The 27,593-nt window shown below is 48.3% G+C and overlaps 1 protein-coding gene and 1 long non-coding RNA gene across 7 annotated transcripts; one reads left to right on the top strand and one right to left on the bottom strand.

Moving 5' to 3' along the window:
- Window positions 1-3: 3 nt before the first annotated feature.
- ZNF473 (zinc finger protein 473) lies at window positions 4-20,284 on the top strand. Of its 6 annotated transcripts, none has more exons than XM_017882107.1 (5): window positions 4-233; window positions 4,705-4,782; window positions 10,312-10,438; window positions 12,860-12,949; window positions 16,178-20,284. In XM_017882107.1, exons 2-5 carry the CDS (start codon window positions 4,774-4,776, stop codon window positions 18,562-18,564), a joined length of 2,613 nt encoding a protein of 870 aa, XP_017737596.1. In that variant the 5' UTR covers window positions 4-233; window positions 4,705-4,773; the 3' UTR covers window positions 18,565-20,284. The 6 variants fall into 6 exon arrangements, with proteins under 6 accessions (XP_017737596.1, XP_017737592.1, XP_017737595.1 ...); XM_017882103.1 differs by having other exon boundaries at window positions 4,583-4,782; XM_017882106.1 differs by lacking the exon at window positions 4-233 and adding an exon at window positions 260-321 and having other exon boundaries at window positions 4,583-4,782.
- LOC108535808 (uncharacterized) lies at window positions 7,380-22,864 on the bottom strand. Its single transcript, XR_001887331.1, has 4 exons — window positions 22,099-22,864; window positions 16,170-16,295; window positions 10,884-11,172; window positions 7,380-7,624 (listed from the first exon to the last, which is right to left on the bottom strand). It is a non-coding gene; the product is annotated as an uncharacterized LOC108535808 (long non-coding RNA).
- Window positions 22,865-27,593: the final 4,729 nt, after the last annotated feature.

The raw sequence follows: 27,593 nt of genomic DNA, 5'->3' as shown, positions 1-27,593 counted from the left end.
GAGTGATAAGGCTGAAGAAGCGGGAGGAGATGGGAAGGCGAATGAAGTCGCCCGCACAGCCCTCTGGGAAATAGAGTCCTGGCGCTGGCGCGGAGGATCCTGGGTGCAGCCGCTCAGAGAAGCTTCTCGCGCGCAGGAAGTTGGTGCGAGTAGGCTCGTGTGCGAGGAGTTGAAACTCCCAGTCCCTCGAGGCTGGGGTTGCGTCTGTTGACGCGGCGGATTACAATCCCGAGGTACGGACATGCTGGGGCTGAGGGTCTTGCGGGCTCGGTCCTTCCTGAGAGGTGACGGAATGCAAGTGGGGGCGACTTCGGCAAAAGGGTGCGTCGTCTTGGGCGGCGGTTGTCTGGGTGGAGGTGTGAACCGTCTTTCACAGTCTGTTAGGAAAACCGCTCAAGGACCGGGCACGGTGGATCACTCCTATAATCCCAGCACTTTGGGAAGCCTTGGCGGGGGATCACTTGCGTTCAGGAGTTCCTCGAACCCCTTTCTCTACTGAAAATACAAAATTAGCTGAGCGTGGTGGCGGGCGCCTGTAATCCCAGCTACTCGGGAGGCTGAGGCAGGGGAATCGCTTGAACCCAGGAGGCGGAGGTTGCAGTGAGCTGAGATCCGGCCACTGCACTCCAGCCTGGGTGACAGAGCGAGACTCCGTCTCAAAAAAAAAAAAAAAAAAGACCCTATGTGGCCTGTGGCGATCCAGGTGAAGTTTTGCGGTCAGTTTATAAATCAAGTTCCGTTCTTTGGAGCATTTAAAGGACCGTGGATCTGTTGTATTTGTTCCATTTGGTACATGTGGAAACTGAAGCTTAGAGAAGGTAAATGATCTGGAAGGAGGGGCAAGACTCTCGGGCCCAAGGTTTTCAGCCCGATAATTGTTTGGCTTAAGTCACTCTGGGCTGGATGACCTTGGGCTCCACCTCTGGGCCCTCATTCTTTCCTCCCAGGGCTAAGAGTATATGAGATGTGGACAGAATGTGATTTGGTAACTGCAGACAGGGGTCTCAAGCGCAGCTGTCTGTGAGGGCCAGGCAGATAACATACAGGCAAGAAGAGAACTGGTCCAGGTGAGGCTGCGGGGCCTTGGGGAGCACTTGCCTCATATAAAGGGGAGAGTTGTGTTTGTTTTTTTTTTTTTGTTGTTGTTTGTTTGTTTTGGAGACAGAGTCTCGCTCTGTCATCCAGGCTGGAGTGCGGTCTCACTGGAACCTCCACCTCGGGTTGAAGCAATTCTCCTGCCTCAGCCTCCCAAGTAACTGGAATTACAGCCATGCACCACCACGGCTAATTTTAGTATTTTTGGTAGAGACGAAGGTTTCACCATGTTGACCAGGCTGGTCTCAGACTCCAAACTTCAGGTGATCTGCCCACCTCGGCCTCCCAAAGTGCTGGGATTACAGGCATGAGCCACTGCACCCAGCCGCTTTTTAAACTTAAATTTATTTATTTATGTTTTTGGAGGCGGGATCTTTCTCTGTCACCCAGGCTGGAGTACAGTGACACAATCATAGCTCACTGCAGCCTTGTGATCCTCCTACCTCAGCCTCCCAAGTAGCTGGGACTACAGGCACGTGCCACCACAACTTGCTTATTTTAAAATTTTTTTGTAGAAACAAGGTCTTGTTACGTTGCCCAGGCTGGTCTCGAACCCCCTTCAGCCTCCTAAAGTGCTGGGATTATAAGCATCCCCCACTTGCCTAGCACTGGTCGGAGAGCTTTAAATGGGCTCCAGTGAACTAACTTCGTGGGATGTAGACCCAGTGTTGCCAAATCCTAGGATGTTTCAGCAGTTGGAAACCTAATTTTTAGGTGAAATTTTCCAGTTTTCAAGTTTGAGACTAGTGAGCCATGCTTGAATTTTCTTTCAAAACATTCTGTCTGCCAACAAACATTATGGACCAAATATCTGTCAACTGAGTTATACTCATAGATTAAGGCTTAACCTCTGACATGTAGAAAAACTCATTGTTCAGTAGAATTAGCATTTATTGTAGGTCTACCACATTCCCATATCTGTAGTCTCAAAAATCTGGAAAACTCAGAACAAATATTTTTTTTTCGTAAATTTAGTATTCATGCCTTACCTGAACTACGACAGGGTATTTTTTTAAATATAAATTTAAATTATTCTACCTAGAATGAATGATTATACCTTTCTCTAGAAATGGTAAAGTGTTCAATTATGAAGTGCAGCCTGATCCACGCTGTGCTGGGATTTTGTTTTGTTTTGTTTTTGTTTTTGAGACCAAGTCTCGCTCTGTCGCCCAGGCTGGAGTGCAATGGCACAATCTCGGCTCACTGCAAGCTCCACCTCTTGGGTTCACACCATTCTCTCACCTCAGCCTCCCAAGTAGCTGGGACTACAGGCGCCCGCCACCATACCTGGCTAATTTTGTTTTTGTATTTTTAGTAGGGACGGGGTTTCACCATGTTTGTTAGCCAGGATGGTCTCGATCTGACTTCGTGATCCGCCCACCTCAGCCTCCCAAAGTGCTGGAATTACAGGCATGAGCCACCACGGCCAGCCCTGCACTGGGATTTTAATGAAATATGCCATATATATGCCATATCACCTTTTTAAAATAAAAGTTGAATGTCAAAGCACATCTGGTGTCGGAGTTTGAAGAATTTGTGGACTTGTGTCATTGGTAAGTGATCCGTGCTGCTTTGTGATATGAAGTGCTTTCAGCACTCCGCAGATATATGCCACTTGGTCCACGCAATGGATACAAATGGGTAAAGATGTCTGTGGTACAATGTTTTGCATATTATGGGTCATGAAAATAACTGGGTGGGCAGTGACTATGTTTTTTTGTTTTTTTTTTTTAGACTGAGTCTCGCTCTGTCGCCCAGGCTGCAGTGCAGTGGCGTGACCTCGGGTCACTGCAAGCTCTGCCTCCCAGGTTCACACCATTCTCCTGCCTCAGCCTCCCGAGTAGCTGGGACTACAGGTGCCAGTCACCATGCCCAGCTAATTTTTTGTATTTTTGGTAGAGACGGGCTTTCACCGTGTAAGCCAGGATGGTCTTGATCTCCTGACCTCGTGATCTGCCGGCCTCAGCCTCCCAAAGTGCTGGGATTACAGGCGTGAGCCACTGCGCCCAGCCGATTTTTTTTTTTTTAATGAATGAGAATAAAAAAAGACTAGAATAGAAAATATCCCAGTACATCTTACATTGCAGAGTAAGTATTGCTTCATGAAACTTTTGTTTAGTTACACTGTGTATTTGAGTAGTCATGATACTTTTTTTTTCTTTTTTTTTTGAGATGGAGTCTCACTGTGTTGCCCAGGCTGGAATGCAGTGGCACCATCTCCGTTCACTGCAGCCTCCGCCTCCCGGGTTCAAGTGATTCTTTGCCTCAGCCTCTCGAGTAGCTGGGATTACAGGCACGTGCCACCAAGCCTAGCTAATTTTTGTATTCTTAGTACAGACGGGGTTTCAGCATATTGGCCAGGCTGATCTTGAACTCCTGACCTCAGGTAATCTGCCCACCTTGGCCTCCCAAAGTACTGAGATTACAGGCGTGAGCCACTGTCCCAGGCTTGACTACATATTAGTGTTGTTACTGTGGGTAATGGTTAAAACAAAAGTTGAAATACTTTTTTTTTTTTTTTTTTTGAGACGGAGTCTCGCTCTGTTGCCCAGGCTGGAGTGCAGTGGCCAGATCTCAGCTCACTGCAAGCTCCACCTCCTGGGTTTACGCCATTCTCGTGCCTCAGCCTCCCGAGTAGCTGTGAGGTGCCTGCCATCTCACCCGGCTAGTTTTTTGTATTTTTTAGTAGAGATGGGGTTTCACTGCGTTAGCCAGGCTGTTCTTGCTCTCCTGCCCTCGTGATCCGCCCGCCTCGGCCTCCCAAAGTGCTGGGATTACAGGCTTGAGCCACCGCACCCGGCCAAGTTGAAATATTTCTGTTGTAGAGATAGCGGCCAGGTGCGGTGGCTCACACCTGTAATCCTAGCACTTTGGGTGGCCGATGAGGGCAGCTTACTTGAGGTCAAGAGTTCGAGAACAACCTGGGCAACAAGTGAGATCCTGGCCCTACAAAAAGTGAAAAAGATTAGCTGGACGTGGTGGCACATGCTTGTAGTCCCAGTTACTTGAGAGGCTGATGTTGGAGGATTGCTTAAGCCCAGGAGATTACAGTTGCAGTGAGCCATGATTGTGCCGCTGTAGTACTCCAGCCTGGCAGCAGAGCAAGACCTTGTCTCAAAAAAATAAAATAAAATAAGGAACCGTTTTGGAGGCCGATTTACCTGAACCCAAATTCTAGAGATGATAATCAGAAATCCCAGAAGCATTGTTCCATTGGTTCTTCAGACACCTTCATTCTGTCAACAACTGTAGGTGCCTTTACACCTACTGTGAAAGCACCTCCTGTACATTAAGTGACACAGCAGTGAGCAAGACAGAAGTTCCCACTGCGGCCATAGACTTTCCTCACCAAATCTCCTAAGCGTGTTTTTACTGACTCTGTTAGGTGCTAACAGTGGTGGCGAAGCTGTTCTGTAGGTTCTGAAGCACAGTGGAGATGTGGGGCTGGGGTAGCTTCAGTAAATACAGTTGTTGTTGTCCCCTGCAGGGAGACTCACACTGGGACTTGTCTTCCTCCTCCTGGACATTTTGGGGGCTCGGCAGCATGGACAGCGAGTCAGCCATGGGCGGAAGGGAGACTTTCTCACAGCTCCCTTGTGCTTCCCACAGCCCTGCCAGCCGGGAACACGGAGGGGAAGGAGGAGGAGCTTAAAAGAGGCTACTGAAGCCCAGTTGGCCATGACTGAGGTGAGTTGAATGTCGCTCTGTCTTCATCGGTCACCCCCAAAGGCAGGAAAGTTGGCTTTCCTTTGTGGCCGAGGTGAGTTGAAGGCCGCTCTGTGTTAATCAGTCACCCCCAAAGGCAGGAAAGTTGGCCTGCCTTTGTTTTGGCCTCCCTGTCCCACGGTGGCTCCCAGGTGATTTTTAAAGGGAAGCTCACATGCTGTTCTTTTCTGCTTGTACTCTTCTGGGAACCCCTATTGCTTATAGGATCAATTCCAGGTTTTTCAGCCTTCCTGTGTGTTCTAGGTTCTACCCACCTTTGCACCATCTTCTCCCATTTCTCTAGATGACCAGTACTCCCTTTGGCCTAGTAGTAAAACTTGATTGTGTACTTTCCAGCAGCTTCCTTGCCTTTGCTCAGGTTGGGTCATCTGCTGGAATCCCCTGTCCCTTTTCCATCTGGTAATGTCTCACACAGCCTTTAAGACCCGGCTCAGTTCCCCAGCTCTTCCCTAGGCACTCAGTACTTTCCCACTGTGACCTTCCATAGCGCCCTCTGCTGCCTCCACTGTAGCACAGATCCATCTAGATATGGATGTTCCTGCCCATACCTGTCATCCCGACCAGACTAGATGCTCCTTGGGGACACGAACTGATGGGGATTCATCTCTGGGTCCCCAGGGCCCAGCACAGGCCAGGCACACAGGAAGCCTCATGAGGTATTAGGTGAATGTACGAATGAATCAATGAATGATGCATGAAACCATCTCTCTATCTGGTAAATATCTGTTCATCCTTAGTGATCCAACTTTAATGACCTCCCCTCCAGGAAGCTTTCCCTGACCTCAAGGCAATGGCCTCCCTCCTTCCTCTGGCCCACACAGCCCTCGATACGTCCCTGTGCCACAGACCTCCTTCCCTCATGTCTCTTCATCAGACCATGAGCTCCATGAGGCCAGGAACCAGGTCTGACACACATCTGTGTCCCTAGTGCCCACAGTGTGGTCTGGCACACAAGGTAAATGGTTGCCACATATGTGCTCTGACCTTGTCACTTTCCTGTGGCTCCCCAGTGCCTCAGGGATCAAGTCTGCCCTGTCTTCCCACCTTCTGCATCACTGAGACCAGGGGCCCTTGTCCAGCACAGTCTGGGAGTGTGAGGAAAGGAAGCCCCTCAAAGGTCCTCTGTGATCTGGCTCCTGCTGAAAAAACTGCTTGACTGGTACTCTTGACAGGATATAGACAGCAACAATTTCTATTATAAGTGTCAGAAATCGACTTACGCAGTCAGGAGACTACTAATTATATAACCAAAAGTCCAGAGGTAGGGCTGTCATCATCTGCAAGAGTGATTGGGACTCAGTTTATTGTCCCCATCTTGAACCTCGCTTAGTATGGGTTCCATCCTTGATGAGCTCCTTCCCTTGTCCCAAAACAGCTATCAGGACCATGTGCTGCTTTGCCTCCTTCGACAAGTATTTACTCTGTGCCTGCCATGTGTGGGCTTTGTTATAAGTCTGGACTAGGGAAACAGTTTAGGCGGTTCCTGTCCTCATGAAGCTCACGTTATTGCGAGTGACAGTGTATGAGCTTGCTAGGGCTGCTGTAACAAAGTACCACACACTGGGTGGCTGAAAACAACAGAAATGGATGGTCTCGCAGTCCTGGAGGCCAGAAGTCTGAGATGGGGGTGTTGTCAGGGCTGGATCCTTCTGAGGCTGCGAGCCAGGCCTCTCCCCTAGCTTCTGGCAGTTTGCTGGCCAGCTTCGGTGTTGCTTGGCCTAGAGAGGCATCACCCCAGTCTCCGCCTTCATCTTCCCAGGATGTTCTCCTCGTATCTTCACATTGTTTTCCCTCAGCCTGTGTTTGTCTTTTTGTCCCCATTTCTCCTGTTTATAACAACTTCAGTCATGTTGGATTAGGACCCACCCTGGTGACCTCATCTCAGCTTGATCACCTCTGTAAAGACCCCATTTCCAAATAAGGGCAAATTCTGAGGTACTGGGAATTAGAACTTCATTGTATCTTTTTGGAGGGTTACAGTTCAACCCATACCACACAGTAAAATGCATTCAGTAAATCACATAGAATGCAGGCAGTATTAAGGATTGTGGAAGAAAGGGATAGGGAGACTCCGGGTGGATTTGCTGTTTTATACAGAGGGGTCGGAGAAGGCCTCATGGAGAAGAGGCATTTAAGCAGAGAACTGAGGGACTCTTGACTCTAAGATGGGAGCTGGCAGGTGTGGTCGGGGAGCAGCAAGGAAGCTGGTGTGGCTGGAGCAGAGTGGATGAGCAGGAACGGGGGAGAAGGTGAGGCCTGAGGGATAGCTGGGGCCTGATCTTTAGGGCCCTGGAGATCATTGTATGGCCTTTGTCTTTTTTTTTTTTTTTTTTTTTGAGACGGAGTCTCGCTTTGTCGCCCGGGCTGGAGTGCAGTGGCCGGATCTCAGCTCACTGCAAGCTCCGCCTCCCGGGTTTACGCCATTCTCCTGCCTCAGCCTCCCAAGTAGCTGGGACTACAGGTGCCAGCCACCTCGCCCGGCTAGCTTTTTTTGTATTTTTTAGTAGAGACAGGGTTTCACTGTGTTAGCCAGGATGGTCTCGAACTCCTGACCTCGTGATCCGCCCGTCTCAGCCTCCCAAAGTACTGGGATTACAGGCTTGAGCCACCGCACCCGGCCGGCCTTTGTCTTTAAATGCGATGAATCCGGAGGCCATTGGAGGGTTTGGAGCAGAGGATGGACAGGATTTGTTGTAAGTAGAAACAGGATTCCCGTGGCTCGTCTACCCAATTCCTGCTTAGCATCTCATTGGGACGACTGTTTCAGGATCTTGCTGCTGCTGTAACAACACAAACCTGGGGGCTTAAAAACAACACAAATTTATTATTTCACAGCCTCTAGAACTATAGGAAATACATTTCTTTTCTTTATAAATTACCCAGTTACAGCAACAGAAGATGGACTAATACACTGTGTGACTTGGAGAAAGTGACTATTTGGGCCTTGATTTTGTTTTCTATAAATTGGGGATAATCCTGCCTCAGAAAGGAGTCAGGCGGTTTAGTGAGTCACTGCACCTAAAGCATTGAACCATTGCGGGCATGCAGAAAGCTGTTGGCCAAAGAAGGGCTTTTGCAGTCAGATGCCTGGAGCGTTGGGCTGGGCAGTGTGAGCCAGAGTGGAATTGCCCCTTTGTGGAGCTCTTCCTTTGTGCTAAGTACTGTGCAGTCACCTCCCAGCAGTATTTCAGTTGCTTCCTGTAGCAGCCCTGATGAGATGGAACTCATTGGTCCCATTTCACTAGGGGAGCAGGAATTGGGGTCACAAGAGACATGCAGCTTACTTGCCAGTAGTCACTCGTAAGTGAAGGTAGTAGGGCCAAACCTCAAAGCCAAACTAAAGAGAGGTGGTTTTCATTCTTCCTTAAAATGTGCCTGTGTGTGCATGCACATGTGTGCCTGTGCCCACATCGATGGAGATTTGGAAGAGACACAGCAGTCGTGGTTTCACCTAGAGATGGGGTGTGGGGGGCAGGCTTTCACGTTTTATTGTCGGTACTTCTCAAGTATTTGAATTTTTATCCTAAACATCCATTAACTGGCCAGGTACGGTGGCTCATGCCTGTAATCCCAACACTTGAGGAGGCAGGGGCAGGAGGATCACTTGAGGCCAAGAGTTTGAGACCGGCCTGGGCAACATGGCAAGACTCCTACTCTACCAAACAAACAAACAAACAAAAAATTAGCTGGGTCTGGTGGCACATGCCTATAGTTCTGGCTACTTGGAGGCTGAGGCAGGAGGATTGCTTGAGTCCAGGAGATCAAGGCTATAATCGTGCCACTACTCCAGCCTGGGTAACAGTGTGAGACACTCTCTCTCTTTCTGTCTCTCTCTCTCTCTATATATATAATATATATATGATATAAATTATATATATAATTTACAAATTACCAGATTTATAAATCTACCATAATTTATAAATGATAGAAAGGAACCATTCCTTATAGTGAAAACCTAAGCCAATAAAAGGAGAGTCAAGCATTTACCTACCTGTCCATATGAATTCTACAACTGACTAGCCAAATATAGAAATTTTTTTTTTTTTTTTAGGCAGGGTCCACTGTCACTGTCATCCAGGCTGGAGTGCAGTGATGTACACAGCTCACTGAGCCTTGATTCCTTGGGGCTCCTGTGATACTCGCACCTCAGCCTCCCTGAGTAGCTGGGACTACGGTGCAATATGTAAATTATATATAAAATATATGTAATTATATATAAAATAAAATTATATATAATACATATATTATATATACATTAAATGATGTATATATACGCTATATACACACACACATACATATAAATAATAATAAACACTTATTAACTAGAAAAGTTTTAAAATGAAAGATGGCATCACTAAAAGTTGGACAACCAGCTAGGAGCCTTAGGTAGTCATGGGGCCTAAAGTGGACCTGGTACCATCTGTGAGTGGGTCTTTCCCCCAGAGGCTGTACTGACTCAGTCAGGCCTCTGCTCCCCTGACCAGCTCACAGGAAATGTGCAGCCAGGGGAGCAGCCAGGTGATACTGCATAGAAGCAGCTCGCCACATTCAGAACGTGAAATCCCAAATCAGGAGCATGGAGGATGAAGAAGGCACAGGGGTACAGCTGTAGATTTAAAAATCTCAGAGCTACATCAGTTACACGCAGGGTATGGGCTCCCCTGGATTCTGATTGAGACAAGCTAACTATAAAGACACACCACTAGGCTGGGCATGGTGTCTTATGCCTGTAATCCCAGCACTTTGGGAGGCCGAGACAGGCAGATCACGAGGTCAGGAGTTCGAGACTAGCCTTGCTCACATGGTGAAATCCTGTCTCTACTTAAAAATGCAAAATTAAAATTAGCTGGGTGTGGTGGTGTGCACCTGTAATCCCAGCTACTCAGGAGACTGAGGCAGGAGAATCGCTTGAACCCGGGAGGCAGAGGTTGCAGTGAGCCGAGATCGTGCCATTGCACTCCAGCCTGGGCAATAGAGTGAGACTTCGTCTCAAAAAAAAAAAAGGGGACACACCACTGAGACGTCAGCCTAATCTGTATACAGATTTCGAATGTGGTCTAGGTGTTCAGTGACTAAGGAGTTACTGCTCATACTGAAGTCTTCACAGGTGAAATCAGATGGCCCCTGGTGATGGGTTCATGGTTGGTAATTATATACATCTCTCTACTTGTATGTATGTTTGAAAATTTACAAAATCTTGAATGAACACTAAAAAAAGCAAAAGTGTGAAATAAATAGATTTTTAGGACCAGACAGACCTGAGTTCAGTCTCACCTGTGTTAACCTTGGTTGACATTCTGTCCCCTGGTCAAGACTCCTTTTCTTTGACTACAAAATACAGGGGTTTCCAATCTCTTACGTCTCAAGATTCTTGTGAGGCTGAGGCTGGGATAGTTTTTGTGAATGGCCTGGCAGATTGGGCCCTGAGTGAGCTTTTGGGCTCCTCCCTGACCCCAGCCTCTGAGTGACCAATAGTGTATTGTGTTTTAGGAATTTGTGACCCTCAAGGACGTCGGCATGGACTTCACCTTGGAAGATTGGGAGCAGCTCGGGCTGGAACAGGGGGACATGTTCTGGGACACAGCATTGGACAACTGCCAGGACCTCTTCCTGCTGGGTGAGTGTTCCCTGTCCCCAGGGGCCTACTCACTGTCCTGCTTGGTGATCACCTGTGCTCTCCCCCAGCCACAGGGTGAAATCCTGGGCTCCTCTGAATCCACATGACCTAACCCAGCAGTTCTCAGCTGGCCAAGGAGACATTGGCAATGTGTGGAGACATTTTTGATTGTTACTTCTTGGGCCAGCAGCGTGCTGCTAACATCTGGCTGGTGGAACCCAGGGAGGCTGCCACACATCCTGCAGTGCACAGGAGAGCCCCACAACCAAGGACTGGCCTATGCCAGTGTCAGTAGTGCTAAGCCTGGGAAACCCTGCTCTGGCCCCATCTGCCTCCCCAGCCTCGTCTTCACCACTTTTCTGCTTGTAGTCAGTCATTCTTCAAGCTGAGACTTCAGGGTCTTCCAGTTGCCCTCCCCTCTGCCTAAGTGGCTCTCAGGGCTTACCTTCTTCAAGTCTGACCTGCGACCCTGTGAGAACTCCGTATCTCCTCTCCTACTCATCTTGGCCATCGCTCCATCACGTTCTAACTACCATTTTATCATCAGAGCGGGAGCTGTGTGAGGACAGGGGCGTGTCCACAGTGATTGGAACAAACAGTTCCTGCTCCAGGGCCCAGCGGATGGCTCTAAATTAATGAACGATTGAGTAGCAGCTCTTCGGACTTGCTCGTTCAATCCTCCAGTCACCCCATGAGGAAGCTGGGTTGTCCCTCTTGTGCCGAATGGTCTGAAACTGAGGTTGAAAGAGAGGCAGTCACCTTCCCAGCCATGCCAGTGTCCCCAGGACACCCACAGCTCCAGTGATTGACTAGGATTCCCGGGACTCATCCTGTAGTCAGACTCATGGCTAAGACTGACTACAGTGAAAAGAGTCAGAGCAGTCAGCAAAGGGAGGAGGTAAATGGGGCAGAGTCCAAGGGAGCCAGGCACAAGCTTCCAGAATTCTCTCTCAGGGGAGTCACATGGGACATGCTTAATTCCCCCAGCAATATTGTAGAATGTGGTATCACGTGTGAAATGCTGTCCACCAGGGAAGCTCATCAGAGCCTCAGTGCCAGGGTTTTTACTGGGGTCCGGTCACGTGGGCCCCTTTGCCTGGCACATACCAAAATTGCAGACTCCCAGAAGGAAAGCAGGTGTAAGCCACAGTGTTCGCAGAGTTTAGGTCCAGGGAGCGTGTCTCTTCAGTTCTGGAGACACGGGGTACCCCCCTGAAATCCAGCCTTGCCAGCAGGCCTTTCCCAGGAGAGCAGCCAGCCTGCTGTGTCGCCCTCTTCCGCACACCAGTGTCACACAGTGAGAGAGCGGCAGGGCCCAGACTCCAGCTAAGGTCTGTGCAGCCCCAAGGCCACATCACCCCAGCTGCCCATCAGTGTCACCTCATTAGCTCATTTTCCCTCTCTGTTGCCTCAGTTCTTTCTTTTTGAAGAACCAGAAAAATAATTTACTTCAAAAGATGAAAGCAGTAAAAGATAACACACTGTGGAAACTGTCATTTGATAGAATCTCATCACATTGGGCAGACTTTCTCCAGACTGAGCAGTGTGTGCTAAGAAGCATCTAATGGGAGGTCCTACCTCAGTGTCGTTTTGAATTTTTAAACTACAGCCCACAGTAAGAAGTGTGTTTACCTTGACTGCCCCTTCACCCATTTGCGTGTATGTATGAGTAGTGTATCCACTTCCTATTGCTGTTGTTACACATAGCACAAACGCAGTGGCTTCCACCGGCACGCTTGTATTATGTTATAGTCCTGGAGGCCAGGAGTTCCAAATGCATGTGGCTGGGCTGGAGGCGAGGTGTTGGCAGGGCCATGTTCCTTCTGGAGGCTCCAGCACATACAGTCCTCTCCTGGCCCGTTGCCAGCTTCTGGAGGTCACCTGTATTGCTTGACTCATGGCCTCTCAGTCTTCAAAGCCAGCAGTGGCGTTTTCTCTGCTGTAGCCTGTGTCCCTCTTGGATGATGACTCTGGTCCCTTACTTGGGGAAGCTTGTAGAGGGTAGGGCTCAGGACTGCTTGGACCCTGGGACCCTGACATCATCTGTCCTTGGCCCATGGAGGCCTCGGGCGTTGTGTGGCCCATGGGTCCGTGAGTGAACCATGAATGGCTAAGGAAGTGCGTGCCTCTCCACCTGGCAGATTCTGCCCATTAGAGAGCTGTCACAAGTCCTTTGTGTCCCCAGCCCCAGCTGTCACAGCTTTGATCACCCTGGATTGTGATTGTTTGGCTCCCTCTCTATCACTGGACTGGGAACCCTACAGGACAGGCATCCCCAGAGTCGCCCAGGCAGCACCTGGCCCACAGGAGCCGTGTGCAGGATAAAGCATAGAAAAGTCAGGAGAGCCAGGAGGTTCTCACTGAGTGTCTGGATGACCCTCCATGTCCTGGTTAGATGACAATGCTGTTCTCTCCCTGCAGACCCCCCAAGACCCAACCTGACCTCCCACCCAGATGGCGGCGAAGATCTGGAGCCTCTGCCAGGAGGAAGCCCAGAAGCAGCGGGCCCTGGTGAGTGGATGGAGAGGGGCCCCCTGTGTACCTTCTGTCCTCCAGACCTCCATCCTGGGGCTGCCGCCAGCTCTCCCACAGGTCTACCGAGACATTACAACGCTTAGTTTCAGGACTTTACTCGCCACTTCCTGGCTTCCACCCCCTCATCCTGGGAGCTGGGGGCGATCCGAACATTTTTATAGACCCTCACTCTGGTGTCTCTCCACCTAGCCCTTCAGCACAGGGCTATCCTGGTGCCTCTCCGCAGCTCCTCCTCTTCCTTCCAGACTCAACAAGGAGACGCCCTCCACTCTCTGAGTTGGTCTCTGCTTTCCTGCCTTGTGCTTCCTGGGTGTGTTGACCCTCATTCTACTTCTTTTACCTCCTTTCCTTCAGGTCCATTTTTCCTTCCTATCCCTGGGGCACAGCAAATGGCCACATTAGGGAGTAACTTAAGCCTAGGCCTGAATGCTGCCAAGAGCATCTGCCCTGCCATCTCCCAAGCCAGGGTTCCTCCAGGTGGATCAGGTTAGGTGGTGAGGATTCCTGGGGTATTACCCATGGTAGAGACATCCCCAGTAGGAGAAAGCAGAGGCAGCTGCCTTGCCTGGCATGGGAGGCTTCTCTCATTGTTTCTTTATCTGCATGAGAAGCAGGGCCCTGAACCAGAGAGCACAGGAGTCTCAGGCTGTACCCAACCCAGTCAGTCTGTAGCTCCCTTCTTGGCTCACCACACTCAAGCTCGTGTACATGAGGCCTCTGCAGCCTCCTGTTCAGCACATCAGTGTCCCTCGTAGGTGACTAACCCATGCACAGGCTCTCACAACCTCTGCTTTCTGTTTCTGTCACCTCAGCATATTGGCTGTTTCCAAGCATGGGTAGCCATGCCTTTACTAACAAATACACTTCCATATCCTCTAGTAGTGACACTCGAGTTGCATAGTTACCACGTAAGCGTCTTTCCCCTTTAACGGTGTGCCTTTCTTGGAAGCAGGGCTTAGCTGATTCACCCTGTATTCCCAGCTCCTGACATCATGCTTGGCACATAAGGGGTGCCTATTACATGTCTGTCGGTGCATTTGAGGCAGAGGGAACAACATGAGCACCGGTGTGGTGAGGAGAGTGAGCTGGATATCTGTGGGAGAGATGAGCAGAGGCAGAGGTGACAATTCAGAACAAGGTGTGATTTCAGAAGGCTTTCATTTGCAAGTTTTAATTCCAGGTGGAGAGACTTTAAGCAGTCTCATAGATACTCAGAAGGTGAGTCAAGAACTGCAGAAGGGATAGGCTGGAAAAGGTACGATGATAGAGGAGAGGAGAGATGGGGAGACTGGAGGCATACAGCAGAGCAGGGACATTCATGTTTTGTGAAGGATCCCAGAGAGCATACAGCTTGGTAGTTAAGAATATGGGGGCCAGGCATGGTGGCTCATACCTGTAATCCCAGCACTTTGGGAGGGCAAGGCAGGCAGATCACTTGAGGTCAGGAGTTCGAGACCAGACTGGCCAACATGCTGAAACTCTGTCTCTACTAAAAATACAAAAATTAGCTGGGTGTGGTAGTGGGCGCCTGCAGTCCCAGCTATCAGGAGGCTGAGGCAGGAGAATCACTTGAACCCAGGAGGCAGAGGTTGCATTGAGCTGAGATCGTGCAGCACTTCAGCCTGGGCAACTGAGCAAGACTCAGTCTCCAAAAAATATATATATATATACACACATATACATACATACATACATATATGGGGTCAGAGGGGTTTAAATCCTCTGCTGCCCACTTAGCTTTAAGAAGCAGAAACGTGCCTACCTTACGGGAGGTTGTCGAGTATAACAGAGTGCCTGAGGCACTCCTGCCTGTGAGCAAGCATGCCATGAATGGGATTTACTGTCTGTGAATTTGTCCCATGGCTGCCGCTGTGGCAGTGGATGGATGAGCAGTGGAAGGTCTCCGTTAAAGAGCTTACCTTCTGGTAAGGGTCAGGGGTCAGACCCTTTCATAACCTGTCAAGGTAGAGAATGGTAAGTGCTCAGCTGTTTTTCAAATACAGGGCAGGGGACTTAAAGCAGAATGGGGATGAGGTTGTCAGGGAAGCCTTTCAGAGGAGGGTGATACTCAAGCTGGGTATTAAAAGACTTAGAGGAGTTAGCCCAGGAAGTGCCATCCAGCATGAGGGACCATTAAAAGCACAGAGGAGAAAGTCTGGTAGATTTAGGGAACCGCAAGAGTTCTATGAGGTCAGCACAAAGAGCGCTGGGCTAATACACTCATTTCTCTTCTCCAGGCAGGAAGCCATGGAAGGGTTTAATCAGAGGAGTGATATAGTCAGATCCATTTATTACAAAACCCTTCAGGGCTAGCGTGGAAAACTGGAGAGAGAGAGACAGACAGAGATAGGAGACCAATGAGCAGCCTGGGGTCAGATGGAGTCAGTGATAAAGAGAGGAGAGGAAGGGAGTTGAGACATTTCGATAGAGACCAAATGAAAATAGTGCCAAGTTGAGGGAGAGGTAGGGAGGAGGTTGACTCCTAGGATTCTAGCATGGAGAACTGGATGGATGGTGGAGTGGGGGGAGTGGGGTGTTGTCTGGGATAGAGTATGCAGGATATGAGGAGGAAGATTTTGGTAACAGTGCAGGATAGAGTGGAGCGTAGAAGCAGGTGAGTCCAGGTGACTTTTTAGGGAACTTGGTCAGTCACCTAGTTGTGAAGGTAATGGTCGAATCTCCCTCCTTGTTGAACCCCTGTGGTTTCCCAGCTCCCCTGTTGACCCTCCTGGGAATGGGCTCTCTGTTTTCTTTTTTTTTTTTTTTTTTTTGAGACGGAGTCTCGCTCTGTCACCCAGGCTGGAGTGCTGTGGCCGGATCTCAGCTCACTGCAAGCTCCGCCTCCCGGGCTCACGCCATTCTCCTGCCTCAGCCTCCCGAGTAGCTGGGACTACAAGCGCCTGCCACCTCGCCCGGCTAGTTTTTTGTAGTTTTAGTAGAGACGGGGTTTCACCGTGTTAGCCAGGATGGTCTCGATCTCCTGATCTCGTGATCCGCCCGTCTCGGCCTCCCAAAGTGCTAGGATTACAGGCTTGAGCCACCGCGCCTGGCCGGGCTCTCTGTTTTCTGTGATGCCAGTTCCACATGGGTCACCCCTTTGGGTCCCTTAATGGATAGGCTGGACTCAAGATCCATCACCCCTACTTGCTCTTGTCTGTGTTCTCACCCTTGGTGAACAGGAGACATTTGCACTTACTCTTTCAGATGTGACTGAGACCAAGAACTCTCCTCTGGTGGAGGATTTCTTGGAAGAAGGATTCTCCCAGGAGATTATAGAGATGTTATCCAAGGATGGCTTCTGGAACTCCAATTTCGGAGAGGCCTGTGTAGAGGACACCTGGTTAGATAGTTTGCTAGGCGATCCAGAAAGTCTTCTGAGGTCTGATGTTGCCACCAATGGGGAAAGTCCCACGGAATGCAAGAGTTATGAATTAAAGAGAGGCCTCAGTCCTGTGTCCACCCTTTCCACGGGAGAAGATTCCATGATACATAATGTTTCTGAAAAGACCCTCACACCAGCTGAGTCTAAGGAATATAGGGGTGAGTTTGACTCCTACTCGGACCACAGCCAGCAGGATTCTGTTCAGGAAGGGGAGAAACCATATAAATGTAGTGAATGTGGGAAAAGCAGTGGGAGTTACCATCTTACCCAGCACTGGATTACTCATACTGGGGAGAAACCCACTGTCCATCAAGAGTGTGAGCAAGGTTTCGACCAGAATGCTTCCTTTTCTGTGTATCCGAAAACTCACACGGGCTACAAATCCTATGTGTGTAATGAATATGGGACAACTTTTAGTCAGAGTGCATACCTGTGGCATCAGAAAACTCACACTGGAGAAAAACCATGTAAGAGTCAATACAGTGACCACCCACCCAGTCATGACACACAGCCTGGTGAGCATCAGAAAACTCACACAGATAGTAAGTCCTACAACTGTAATGAATGCGGCAAGGCTTTCACCCGGATCTTGCATCTTATTCGGCACCAGAAGACCCACACTCGGAAACGCTATGAATGTTCCAAGTGCCAGGCGACCTTCAGCTTGAGAAAACACCTCATCCAACATCAGAAAACTCACACTGCAAAAACTACCTCTGAGTGTCGGGAGTGCGGGAAGACTTTTCGGCAGAGTTCGCTGCTCATTGAGCACCAGGCTCTTCATACGGGAGAGAAGCCTTATAAGTGTAATGAATGTGGGAAATCCTTCAGCCATAACTCTACCCTAAAGATCCATCAGCGGGTTCACAGTGGAGAGAAGCCTTACAAATGCAGTGAGTGTGGGAAGGCCTTCCACCGGCACACTCACCTTAATGAACATCGGCGAATTCATACGGGCTACAGACCCCACAAATGTCAAGCATGCATCAAGAGTTTCAGCCGGCCCTCGCATCTGATGCGACATCAGGCCATTCACACTGCAGAAAGGCCCTATCGCTGTGCTGAATGCAAGGAGACTTTCAGCGATAACAGTCACCTTGTGCAACACCAGAAAATGCACACTCTCAAAACCCCGTATGAATGCCAGGAGTGTGGAGAACGCTTCATTTGCAGCTCAACCCTGAAGTGCCACCAGAGTGTTCACACAAGAGAAAAACAAAGATTTGTTGTGAGTGGGAAGATCCTGGATCAGAACCCAGAACAGAAAGAGAAGTGCTTTAAGTGTAACAAATGTGAGAAAACCTTTAGCTGCAGCAAATACCTAACTCAGCACGAGAGGATTCACACCAGTGGGGTGAAGCCCTTTGAGTGTGACCAGTGTGGGAGAGCCTTTGGCCAAAGTACTCAGCTCATTCACCATCAAAGAATCCACTCTAGAGTGAGGCTGTATAAATGGGGTGAGCAAGGGAAAGCCATCAGCAGTGCCTCCCTTCTCAAACTTCAGTCCTCCCACACAAAGGAGCACCCTTTTAAATGTAACGAATGCGGAAAGACCTTCAGCCAAAGTGCACACCTCTCAAAACATCAGTTAATTCATGCTGGAGGGAATCCCTTTAAATGTAGTAAGTGTGACAGAGTCTTCACCCAGAGAAACTACCTTGTTCAGCATGAGCGAACTCATGCCAGAAAGAAGCCCTTGGTGTGTAATGAATGCGGGAAAACGTTCCGTCAGAGCTCGTGCCTTTCTAAGCATCAGAGAATTCACTCAGGTGAGAAGCCCTATGTATGTGACTACTGCGGGAAGGCCTTCGGCCTGAATGCGGAGCTTGTCCGCCACCAGAGAATTCACACTGGAGAAAAGCCTTATGTTTGTCAGGAGTGTGGGAAAGCCTTCACCCAGAGCTCATGCCTTTCTATTCACCGGAGAGTTCACACTGGGGAGAAGCCCTACATATGTGGTGAATGTGGGAAAGCCTTTGCCCAGAAAGCAAATCTAACACAGCACCAGCGAGTTCACACTGGGGAGAAGCCTTACTCCTGTAATGTGTGTGGCAAAGCTTTTGGCCTCAGTGCCCATCTCAACCAGCACCTGAGAGTTCACACCCAGGAGACACTTTATCAGTGTCAACGTTGCCAGAAAGCCTTTCGGAGCCACTCGAGCCTCACCCGCCATCAGCGTGTACACAACAAGCAGCAATACTGGCTGTAGCCATTGGGTGGCAGCAGAGTCCCAGAATATGAGACTTCATGCGCTATCGAAAGTTGGAAACCATCCCATTGCAAGTTTCTCTCCAAATAAATACATCTAAAGATTGATTAGAAAGTTTGTGCACATGTGTTTCATTATAACAGTGAAAACACAAAAATGGAGAAGCTGTACGTCAGGATACAGAGGTAGGCTCTGGAGCCAGTCTACCTGAGTTAAATCCCACCTCTGCCATCTACTACCTAAGTGACCTTGGGAAAGTCAGAAAAATCTCTCAGGGCCTCGGTGTCCTCATCTGTAAAATGGGCATCACCTACCTCAGAGGGCTTTTCTGAGGATTAAATACATAAATGTGAAGCACTTAGAACTGATGGCCAGCACATGAGGGCTCACCAAGTGTAAGCCACAAATACATATCAGCCATAGCACAAATACACTCGTGTTACAAGAAAGGAATTGGTAATCTCTGTGTTTACTGTAGTTAATATTCTTATAATGTATCGCTTTTAATGTAAGTTTTCCTTTTTTAAAGGTTTTCTCCAGCACCTCACTCTTCTTAAATGCCTGGCCTTTTTTTGTCCCTTTATCTCTCTTTCGTGGTTTTTTTTCCTTAACCCCAGAAAGCCAAAAGAACATGTAAACTCCTAACCTCAACTAGCTACAACCTTCCACTCCTAACCTCCCAAGCCTCTCACTCAGAGAGGACTCCCTATCCCACAAACACATGCTTCCTCTTCCCATGACCTTCCTCTGTTTAACAGTGTTGGCTATGCAGTAAGGCACCCAATTTGTCATGGGAGTTGACACCAAAACACAGCTAGATTCCTTCAGGAAAGCTGTGTTGATCAAGGTGTTAACCGCATATGAAACAAAATCCATATGGAAGACATGCTTGGGGGTCAAACCTGTGGTGCGTGGAAGTGACCACTGGGATGTCATCATTCACCATTTATCCAAGATAGCCGCTCACCAGGCAATTTGCTAGGCTCGGGGGTGGGTAGTATCAATACACTATGCACTACTACTGCTCTGAAGCTTCTGGAATCAGAGAAATGAATGAACTCATTTTCACAGACGATTGCTGTTAGTTGACAAGTGACATCTTAAAAATGCCCCATTCCCTCATGTCACAGGAAGTTCTGGGATCACCAAGGATTGTTGGAGAGTCCAGTGAGATGGACCCACACAACCAGTTCCCTCCTGACAGTGTCTTGTCAGCTCTGGGTGTTTGTGCCCTACCACTAAGTGGCTCAGTCACACATTTGCTGAAACACAGTAGTCTTATGAAAAGCACTGGACACATACTTTCAATACCTTTCAGATTTTAGGTGCTTAAAATGGTTAGGGGGTAAGTGCTCTGTACCCTTGGGCTCTTCAAGTCTTGCACCTGGAGTTCTGCTGGTTAAGTTTGTTAAACTTAGTGGGAACCTGTTGGCTAACCATTGGGCCCTTACGCTGTTTTTCAAATGGCTGCAACATTTAACTTCTTGCACATGGTTCCTGTCCTCTGGAGCTCTGTCTTGTCTGGGAGATGGGCATGTTATATACCGAAAGAGTGGACAGAGTGTTGCAGGGCTGGAACACAATGGGGACTTTGGAAAACTGGCAGCCATTGGGGGTGGGGGACAGTCTATAAATCAGTCACCTGTGTTGCTGCAGGCCAGGGTAGAAATGCCCTCCATGTGTGCATATTTGTTGGTTCTCTGATTAAAGTTTTGAATCTGAAAGCATTGATTCCTTCTCTCAGCCTCCTGCCATGCAGCCACGCATCAGTCCCTGCCTGCCAGGCCTCACGTCTTTGTGGGGGAGGGCTTCTGATGGTGATCATTGCCCAGTAAGAAACAGCTCACTCTGTTTTCCCACTGTCTGGGTGGGGCATGCGCCACTGAGGAGGCACGCAAGTTCACCTGGTCCTTGGATGCATCATCAAACAACACTTTTCATTGTGTAAGCCTAAGTAATCAAGGAGAGAGCACAGGCAGCCTGCAGTTCACTCTTCACAGACATGTCAGGCCCCAGGCTTGGGGAGTATTTCTAATTAGCATCCAGTAATACACATAACTTCGCTTAGTGCTTTAATTTTGTCCCCACCTTTTTCCTTTAGTGGCAAGAGATACTAGTTTCCTGCTCGTGGTAGTACTAGAAAGTTGTTTTTTTTTTTGATAAAGTGAGCTGATCGGGCTGAGTGTGGTGGCTCATGCCTGTAATCCCAGCACTTTGGGAGGCCTAGGTGGGAAGATGACTTGAGCCCAGGAGTCTGAGACCAGCCTGAACATGATGCAACCCCGTCTCTACAAAAGAAATATGCAAATTAGCTGGGTGGTGACCACAGATCACTTAAAAATGATTAAAATGGCAAATTGTATGTATATTTTTACCGCAATTTAAAAGCATTTAGATAAAGTACTACATTTTTAAAGTTTGTGTGGTAGGCTGGGTGTGGTGGCTCATTCCTGTAATCCCAGCACTTTGGGAGGCTGAGATGGGTGGATTGCTTGAGCTCAGGAGTTTGAGACCACCCTGGGCAGCATGGTGAAACGCCGTGTCTACAAAAAATACAAACAGCCGGGTGTGGTGGCACACGCCTGCACTCAAGCTACTAGGGAGACTGAAGTGGGAGAATCGCAAGCCTGGGAGGTTGAGGCTGCAGGATGCTATGATCACGCCACTGCACTCCAGCTTGGGCGGCAGAACAAGACCCTGTCTCCGAATAAAGGAAAAAAATGTGACTGGAAAAAGAAATGAGCTACAGGAGCCTAAACCAAGCAAGGCTAAGATGGCAAAACCCAGCACCTCTGAGGCTGATGCGAAGACAAGCTCAAACGAGGTCAAGGTATAAAGCAGCAGCAGAGTCTTCTAGGGCCAAGGTCTCCCCCAACATTTCAGAAGAGGGAACCCCTTGTCGGAACTGATACCCCAGCCAAATTCCAGCTTGACCTCTGGAAGGGCTGGAGACTAAGGTCAGTCAAGGTGATCAGCCTTGTCAACATAACCAACCTCATAACCCTGGGTACCAAGGCGTGGGTGAGCTTCTCTGGCAACACTTGGTGTGTTGTCACACGTTATTGTTGAGTACATTAAGTGCTCTCCATATGACTACTGGCAGAGGACACCTGGAAGCTCACGCCTGGTCTCTCCTAGACTCCATCCTATGCATCTTTTCCCATTGCTGATTTTAATCTCTATTTTTAGCTGTAATAAATGCAACCAAGTATAACAGCTTTGCTGAGTTTTGTGAGCCCTTCTAATGAATTACTGAACCTGAGGGTCCACTGCCCTCTCTGAGCCTCAGTTTCTCCAGTGGACTCAAGAATGATACTCGGTTTAAGGGTTCTCAGAACGAGCATCAGCGGGTTCTGCCCACGCCGGCCCCAGGGGCTAAATTCTCTTAATAACCACCTCCCTTCCCCGCCTACTCCAGCCAATCATTGCGCTGACTCGGCTCCTGGCCACGCCCTAACCCCGCCTCCCCTGCTTCGAAACCCGTCCCAAGCCCTGCAGCCCATGGGCTGCCGCCAGATTCTCGAGCCCCTTTACCTCTCGGTGGCCTAAATCCCTGACTGCTCGGGGCCACTCTTCAGGCCAAAATGGGCCCAAAATCGGGAGGGCAACTGATGAATGTCACTAGACAGTCGGGCCCTCAGGGACCTGGCAACTGGGAGCTTGGACCTCGGGTCGGCCTCCCACGCGAAGCTTGCTCCCCACCAGCATCTGCACCTTGGCGGCGACGCTGCCCCGGCCCCACGGATGCTTCTGCGCCTGTCAGACTCCTTGATGAACTACGCTTCCCAGAATCCCTCGGGAGCTGCTTAGGGCGACAGTCCGCTGATGGCCGATGCGGGAGAAACCCTGGCTTCAGGCGGCCCTCGAGTGGGGCACACGAAGTCGTGGCTTATTCTGGCTTCAGTTTGCGGGGTGGGGAAGGCGATCCACGAGGCTGCCTCTGTTTCCTATGGATCAATCGCAGAAATCGTTCTGTAAGCCCCGCCCCCATTGCGTGCGGGCGACTTTTGTCTCCATGGCAACCGTCAACTCTGGAAACGCCTGTCTTTCTCCATGGCAACTGTCTACGCCGCAGGCTGGGGCCGCCGATTACCGGAGCCTTTAAGCAGTATGGGTGCTGGACAAACAGCGTGATCGGGTCGTAAAACTTGATGGAACGAATATTAGAGCACAAGGAAGAAAAAACCGGGCTAGGCGGGACTGAAATAGTTGATGTGAGGGAAGATTTCTCAAAGGAGGGAGCCTATTTTTTTGTTGTTTTTTACTTTTAGTTTTTCAAGACGGGGGTCTCTCTCTGTTGCCCAAGCTGGAGCACAGTGGCACGATCTTGGCTCACTGCAACCTCTGCCTTCCGGATTCAAGCGATTCTCCTGCTTCAGCCTCCCGAGTGGCTGGGATTACAGGCGGCCGCCACCACGCCTGGCTAATCTTTTGATATTTTTTTTTTTTATGAGAGAGTCTTGCTCTGCGCCAGGCTGGAGTGCAGTGGCCGGCTTCTCATGCCTCAACTGCAAGCTTCTCGCCTCCCGGGTTCACGCCATTCTCCCTGTCTCAGCTCCCGAGTAGCTGGGACTACAGGCGCCGCCTCGTCACCCGGCTACGCTCTCTTATCTATAGATTTTTAGTAAGAGACGGGTTTCACCGTATTAGTCCGACAGGATGGTCTCGATCTCGACCTCGTGATCCGCAAACGTAAGGAACCGTACCCTCAGGCTCACAAGGCTGGGATTAGGCTTGAAGCACCAGCGCGGCCGCGGACTCTATTTCGTATTTGTTTAGTAAGTAGTGTGAGAAATGGGAAAGTTCTTCTTCAAAGATTATAAAAAGTCACAATTTCTTACTATAAGATTGCTATCCACTATTATATATTCCAAATCAGCTGTCCTAGCTTGCTCCGGCATGCCTGGACAGAACTAGACAAGCCCCAGCCCACAGTGCATAGTTAAGGAAGCATCCTTAACTATCCCTGTGTAACTTCCTTTTCTTTCTTTGTTCTGTTCCCCTTACCCAATTAAAAAAGTTTTAAACTAACAGCCAAACGGGTAAAGTGTAAAATGTGAGGTCCCATTCCAGCCACTAGAAACTGGACACAACAGTAGGGTGGATGCCTCAGGTTATAAATAACTCTGTCTCCTTTGTTCGGTGGGGTCTCATGGCTGGACAGCTATTGAGTAGCACCCTTTCTGCAAAAAGTAAAGCTTGCCTTGCTGAAACATCATTTGTTCCCGCATTCTTTCTTTCTTTCTTTCTTTTTTTTTTTTTTTGCAACACCAAAAACTTCATTCCAACAGCAGAGACAGGGTTTCACCATGTTGCCCAGGCTGGTCACCAACTCCTGACCTCAGGTGATCCACCCGCCTTGGCCTCCTCAAGTGCTGGGATTACAGGCGTGAGAGCCAGCACTCCTGGCCCAGGAGGCGACCTTTGAATAAGGCTTTGAGGGATGAGCAGGAGGTTGCCTGGAAAAGAAGGGAAAATATAGTATATCTAGAGATCTGGCCAAAATTAAGTCTTAACGAGGGTGTGCGGAAACCGCCATTCTCCTACCCTGCTGGTAGGGAGAGGAATGTCTTCAGCCTTTGAGGAAGTAAATCAGTCAGTCAGTGGGTGACTGCTGAGAACCTACTGTATACTGGGCAGTGCTCCAGACACTAGGGATACAGCGGGGAAAGATATACACGGGGGCAGGAAGTAACCACGAGACGTATGATTGGAAATTATAAGTGCTGTGAAGTAGGCCAGGTGTGATGGCTCACACCTGCAATCCCAGCACTTTGGGAGGCCGAGGTGGGTGGATCACTTGAGGCCAGGAGTTCGAGACCAGCCTGTCCAACATGGTGAAACCCCACCTCTACTAAAAATACAAAAATTAGCCAGGCGTGGTGGCCGGTGCCTGTAATCCCAGTTACTCAGGAGGCTGAGGCAGGGGAATCACTTGAACGTGGGAGGCAGAGGTTGTAACCGAGCCGAGGTCACACCACTGCACTCCAGCCTGGGTCACAGAATGAGACTCCATCTCAAAAAAAAAAAAAAAAAGTGCTGTGAAGTAAACAGGCAGGGGCTGAGATGGGAATGAAGGAGGGACTGTGGGATCAAGAAACAGAATTCTTTGAGAACATAGTGTGAAATAACATAAATAATATCAACCTCAAGAGAAATGTAGAGGAATACTATGAATTGCAGCTGGAATCTGCCCTAAATGTGTATTTCTTCTTCCTGGTGTCTGTGACACTTTGAGTTGGGGTTTTCTTTTAGTTTCTTGAGTGTCTTGCTTTTCATGCTTTTAGCTACTCAAGCCAGTAAATTATCGTTCTTGTTTGAGCTGTGTGAGAGGTGGTCAAGTTCAACATTTGAAGGAAGAGTTGAGAGATTCACTGAATGGGAGAGAGAGATAGGAAAAACCTACCTTCTTTCTGTTTAGGTTTCTAAGGTGATAGGAGATAAGCCTGGAGCTGCTGGTGGCCACCTTGCCACCATGGGGGGAGAACCTGCCAGAAAATGAACCTAACCAAAAAAGAAGCTAAACTAAGAGGAGTGACCAGATTACTGACATGTCACTTAAGCACCTAGATCTATCTGTTCCTGAAGGCAAAACTGTTCAATTACACAGGCTAATAAATTCCCTTTCTTCCTTAAGCAAGCAGAATACTCTTGGCTGGAAATGAATCTCTACCAGAAATTATTTAAAAATCCAGATGGATCGAGGGCTGGGCACCGTGATTCACACCTGTAATCCCAGCACTTTGGGAGGCTGAGGGGGGTAGATCACGAGGCCAGGAGATCACGAGGTCAGGAGATCACGAGGTCAGGAAATCAAGACCATCCTGGCTAACATGGTGAAACCCCGTCCCTACTAAAAATACAAAAAATTAGCCGGGCGTGATGGCAGACACCTGTAATCTCAGCTACTAGGGAGGCTGAGGCAGAAGAATGGCATGAACCCAAAAGGTGGAGCTTGCAGTGAGCCGCCACTGCACTCCAGCCTGGGCAACAGAGCAAGACTCCATCTCAAAAAAAAAAAAATAATCCAGATGGATCAAAGTTTTCATTGTGAAAAAAATCATAAAAGTACTAGATTAAAATATAGCAGAACTTTTTTTTCATAATCTTGGGGGTGAGGAAAGCCTTTGATATCATGATAGTAGATCCAAGAACTATAAAAGAAAATACAGAGATTTAAAAATTTAAATTAATTAATTAATTAATTAATGTACTTATTTTATTTATTTTTTTGAGACGGAGTCTCACTCTCTCGCCCAGGCTGGAGTGCAGTGGCCGGATCTCAGCTCACTGCAAGCTCCGCCTCCTGGGTTTACGCCATTCTCCTGTCTCAGCCTCCCGAGTAGCTGGGACTACAGGCGCCCACCACCTCGCCTAGCTAGTTTTTTGTATTTTTAGTAGAGACGAGGTTTCACTGTGTTAGCCAGGATGCTCTCGATCTCCTGACCTCGTGATCCGCCTGTCTCGGCCTCCCAAAGTGCTGGGATTACAGGCTTGAGCCACCGCGCCCGGCCTTAAAAATTTAAATTTAAATCTAAAAATTAAAAACTCTGTATGACAAATGTAAACAAAATTGAAGAGAAACTGGGAGAAAATATTAGTCACTTACACACCAAAGTGTTAATATGCATAATATATAAGGACTTGTCATTCTAAATCAATACAAAAGGCTTCTCAATTAAAATGGGCAAAATACATAAATAGGCAATTCACAGAATACAGAACATCAATTAATGCATAGAAAGAGAATCTCACAACCAAAAGGACATTTTTACCTATCAGATTAAAATTGCTTTAAAAAATGACTAATACCAAGTATTTGAGAAGGAAGTAAAGGAACAGAGAAATAGTCACTCATATACACTTCCAGGAGTTATGCAAATTGTTTCACCCTTTTTGGAAGACTACTTAGTAATAACTATGAAAAATTTAAATACAGGTGTTCTGTGATCCCACAAGTACACTTGTAGGAATTCGTTTTGTACATAAGTGAAATAATAAATATCCAATGATGGAAAAGAAAATGAAAACAACTTAAATATCCATCAATAGGGATTGCTTACACAAATTAAAGAAACCCTAGCATGAAATATTAGGCAGCTGTGAAAAATGAAGATACCTATGTATATATATATTTTTGTGTAATATGTACAGTATGTATATATTTTGCATTATCATGGGAAAGTATCCACATTATATCAAGTGAGAAAAGCAACTTCTTAAAATTATGTTTGCATGTGGTTATGCCATATATACCATACATATGTGAACATACATACATATAAAATCAGTTTCATAAAAACAGAAAGGGAGATTTCATATTTATAGAAAAAGTAGGAGGTCTTTGGAATGAAGGGTTTTTTTTTTTGAAATAGATTTTGCTCGTTGCCCAGGCTGGAGTGCAATGGCACAATCTCAGCTCACTGCAACCCCTGTCTCCCAGGTTCAAGCAATTCTCCTACCTCAGCCTCCCAAGTAGCTGAGATTACAGGCATGCACCACCACACCTAGCTAATTTTTTATTTTTAGTTTTAGTAGAGACAGAGTTTCACCATGTTAATCAGGATGGTCTCAATCTCCTAACCTCAGGTGATCCACACGCCTCGGCCTCCCAAAGTGCTGGGATGACAGGCATGAGCCATCACACTCAGCCTGGAACAAAGATTTACGGGGCACTAAAGATTTCTTCATTTTTGTATCATCTGAATTATTCACAATGAATATTACTTCAATCATTAAAAAAGCCACAAAAGATTAGGAGAAATACCTGGGCAATGACTTTAATATACGATAATAGCACAGAAGACGGCTAGTGAGACACAGCCCCATATATTCACAGAAGTTCCAGCTGATACAGAAGTTCTGGCAACCCATTGGCAACATACTCGAGGTCACAGAAATCCTCTCCCTATGGCCCCATGACCTCACTGCCAGGATTTCACCTGGGAAATGGGTAGGCACTCATCCCTTTCATAAAAGGCATGTTCCATACTATATATATATGAGTCAAAAGTGGCCGGGCGCGGTGG

This window comes from Rhinopithecus bieti, unplaced genomic scaffold, assembly GCF_001698545.2.
Source record: "Rhinopithecus bieti isolate Rb0 unplaced genomic scaffold, ASM169854v2 scaffold_12070, whole genome shotgun sequence".
Taxonomy (NCBI): Eukaryota; Metazoa; Chordata; class Mammalia; order Primates; family Cercopithecidae; genus Rhinopithecus; species Rhinopithecus bieti.
Note: the sequence above shows the minus strand (reverse complement) of the source record. Positions and strands in the feature narration are given on the sequence as shown.

Bases quoted from the DNA above. Each gene is read 5' to 3' on its own strand.
- ZNF473 (XM_017882107.1), top strand. The intron at 10,439-12,859 runs GTGAGTGTTCCC...CTCTCCCTGCAG, and splicing joins CCAGGACCTCTTCCTGCTGG to ACCCCCCAAGACCCAACCTG. The intron at 12,950-16,177 runs GTGAGTGGATGG...TTACTCTTTCAG, and splicing joins CCCAGAAGCAGCGGGCCCTG to ATGTGACTGAGACCAAGAAC.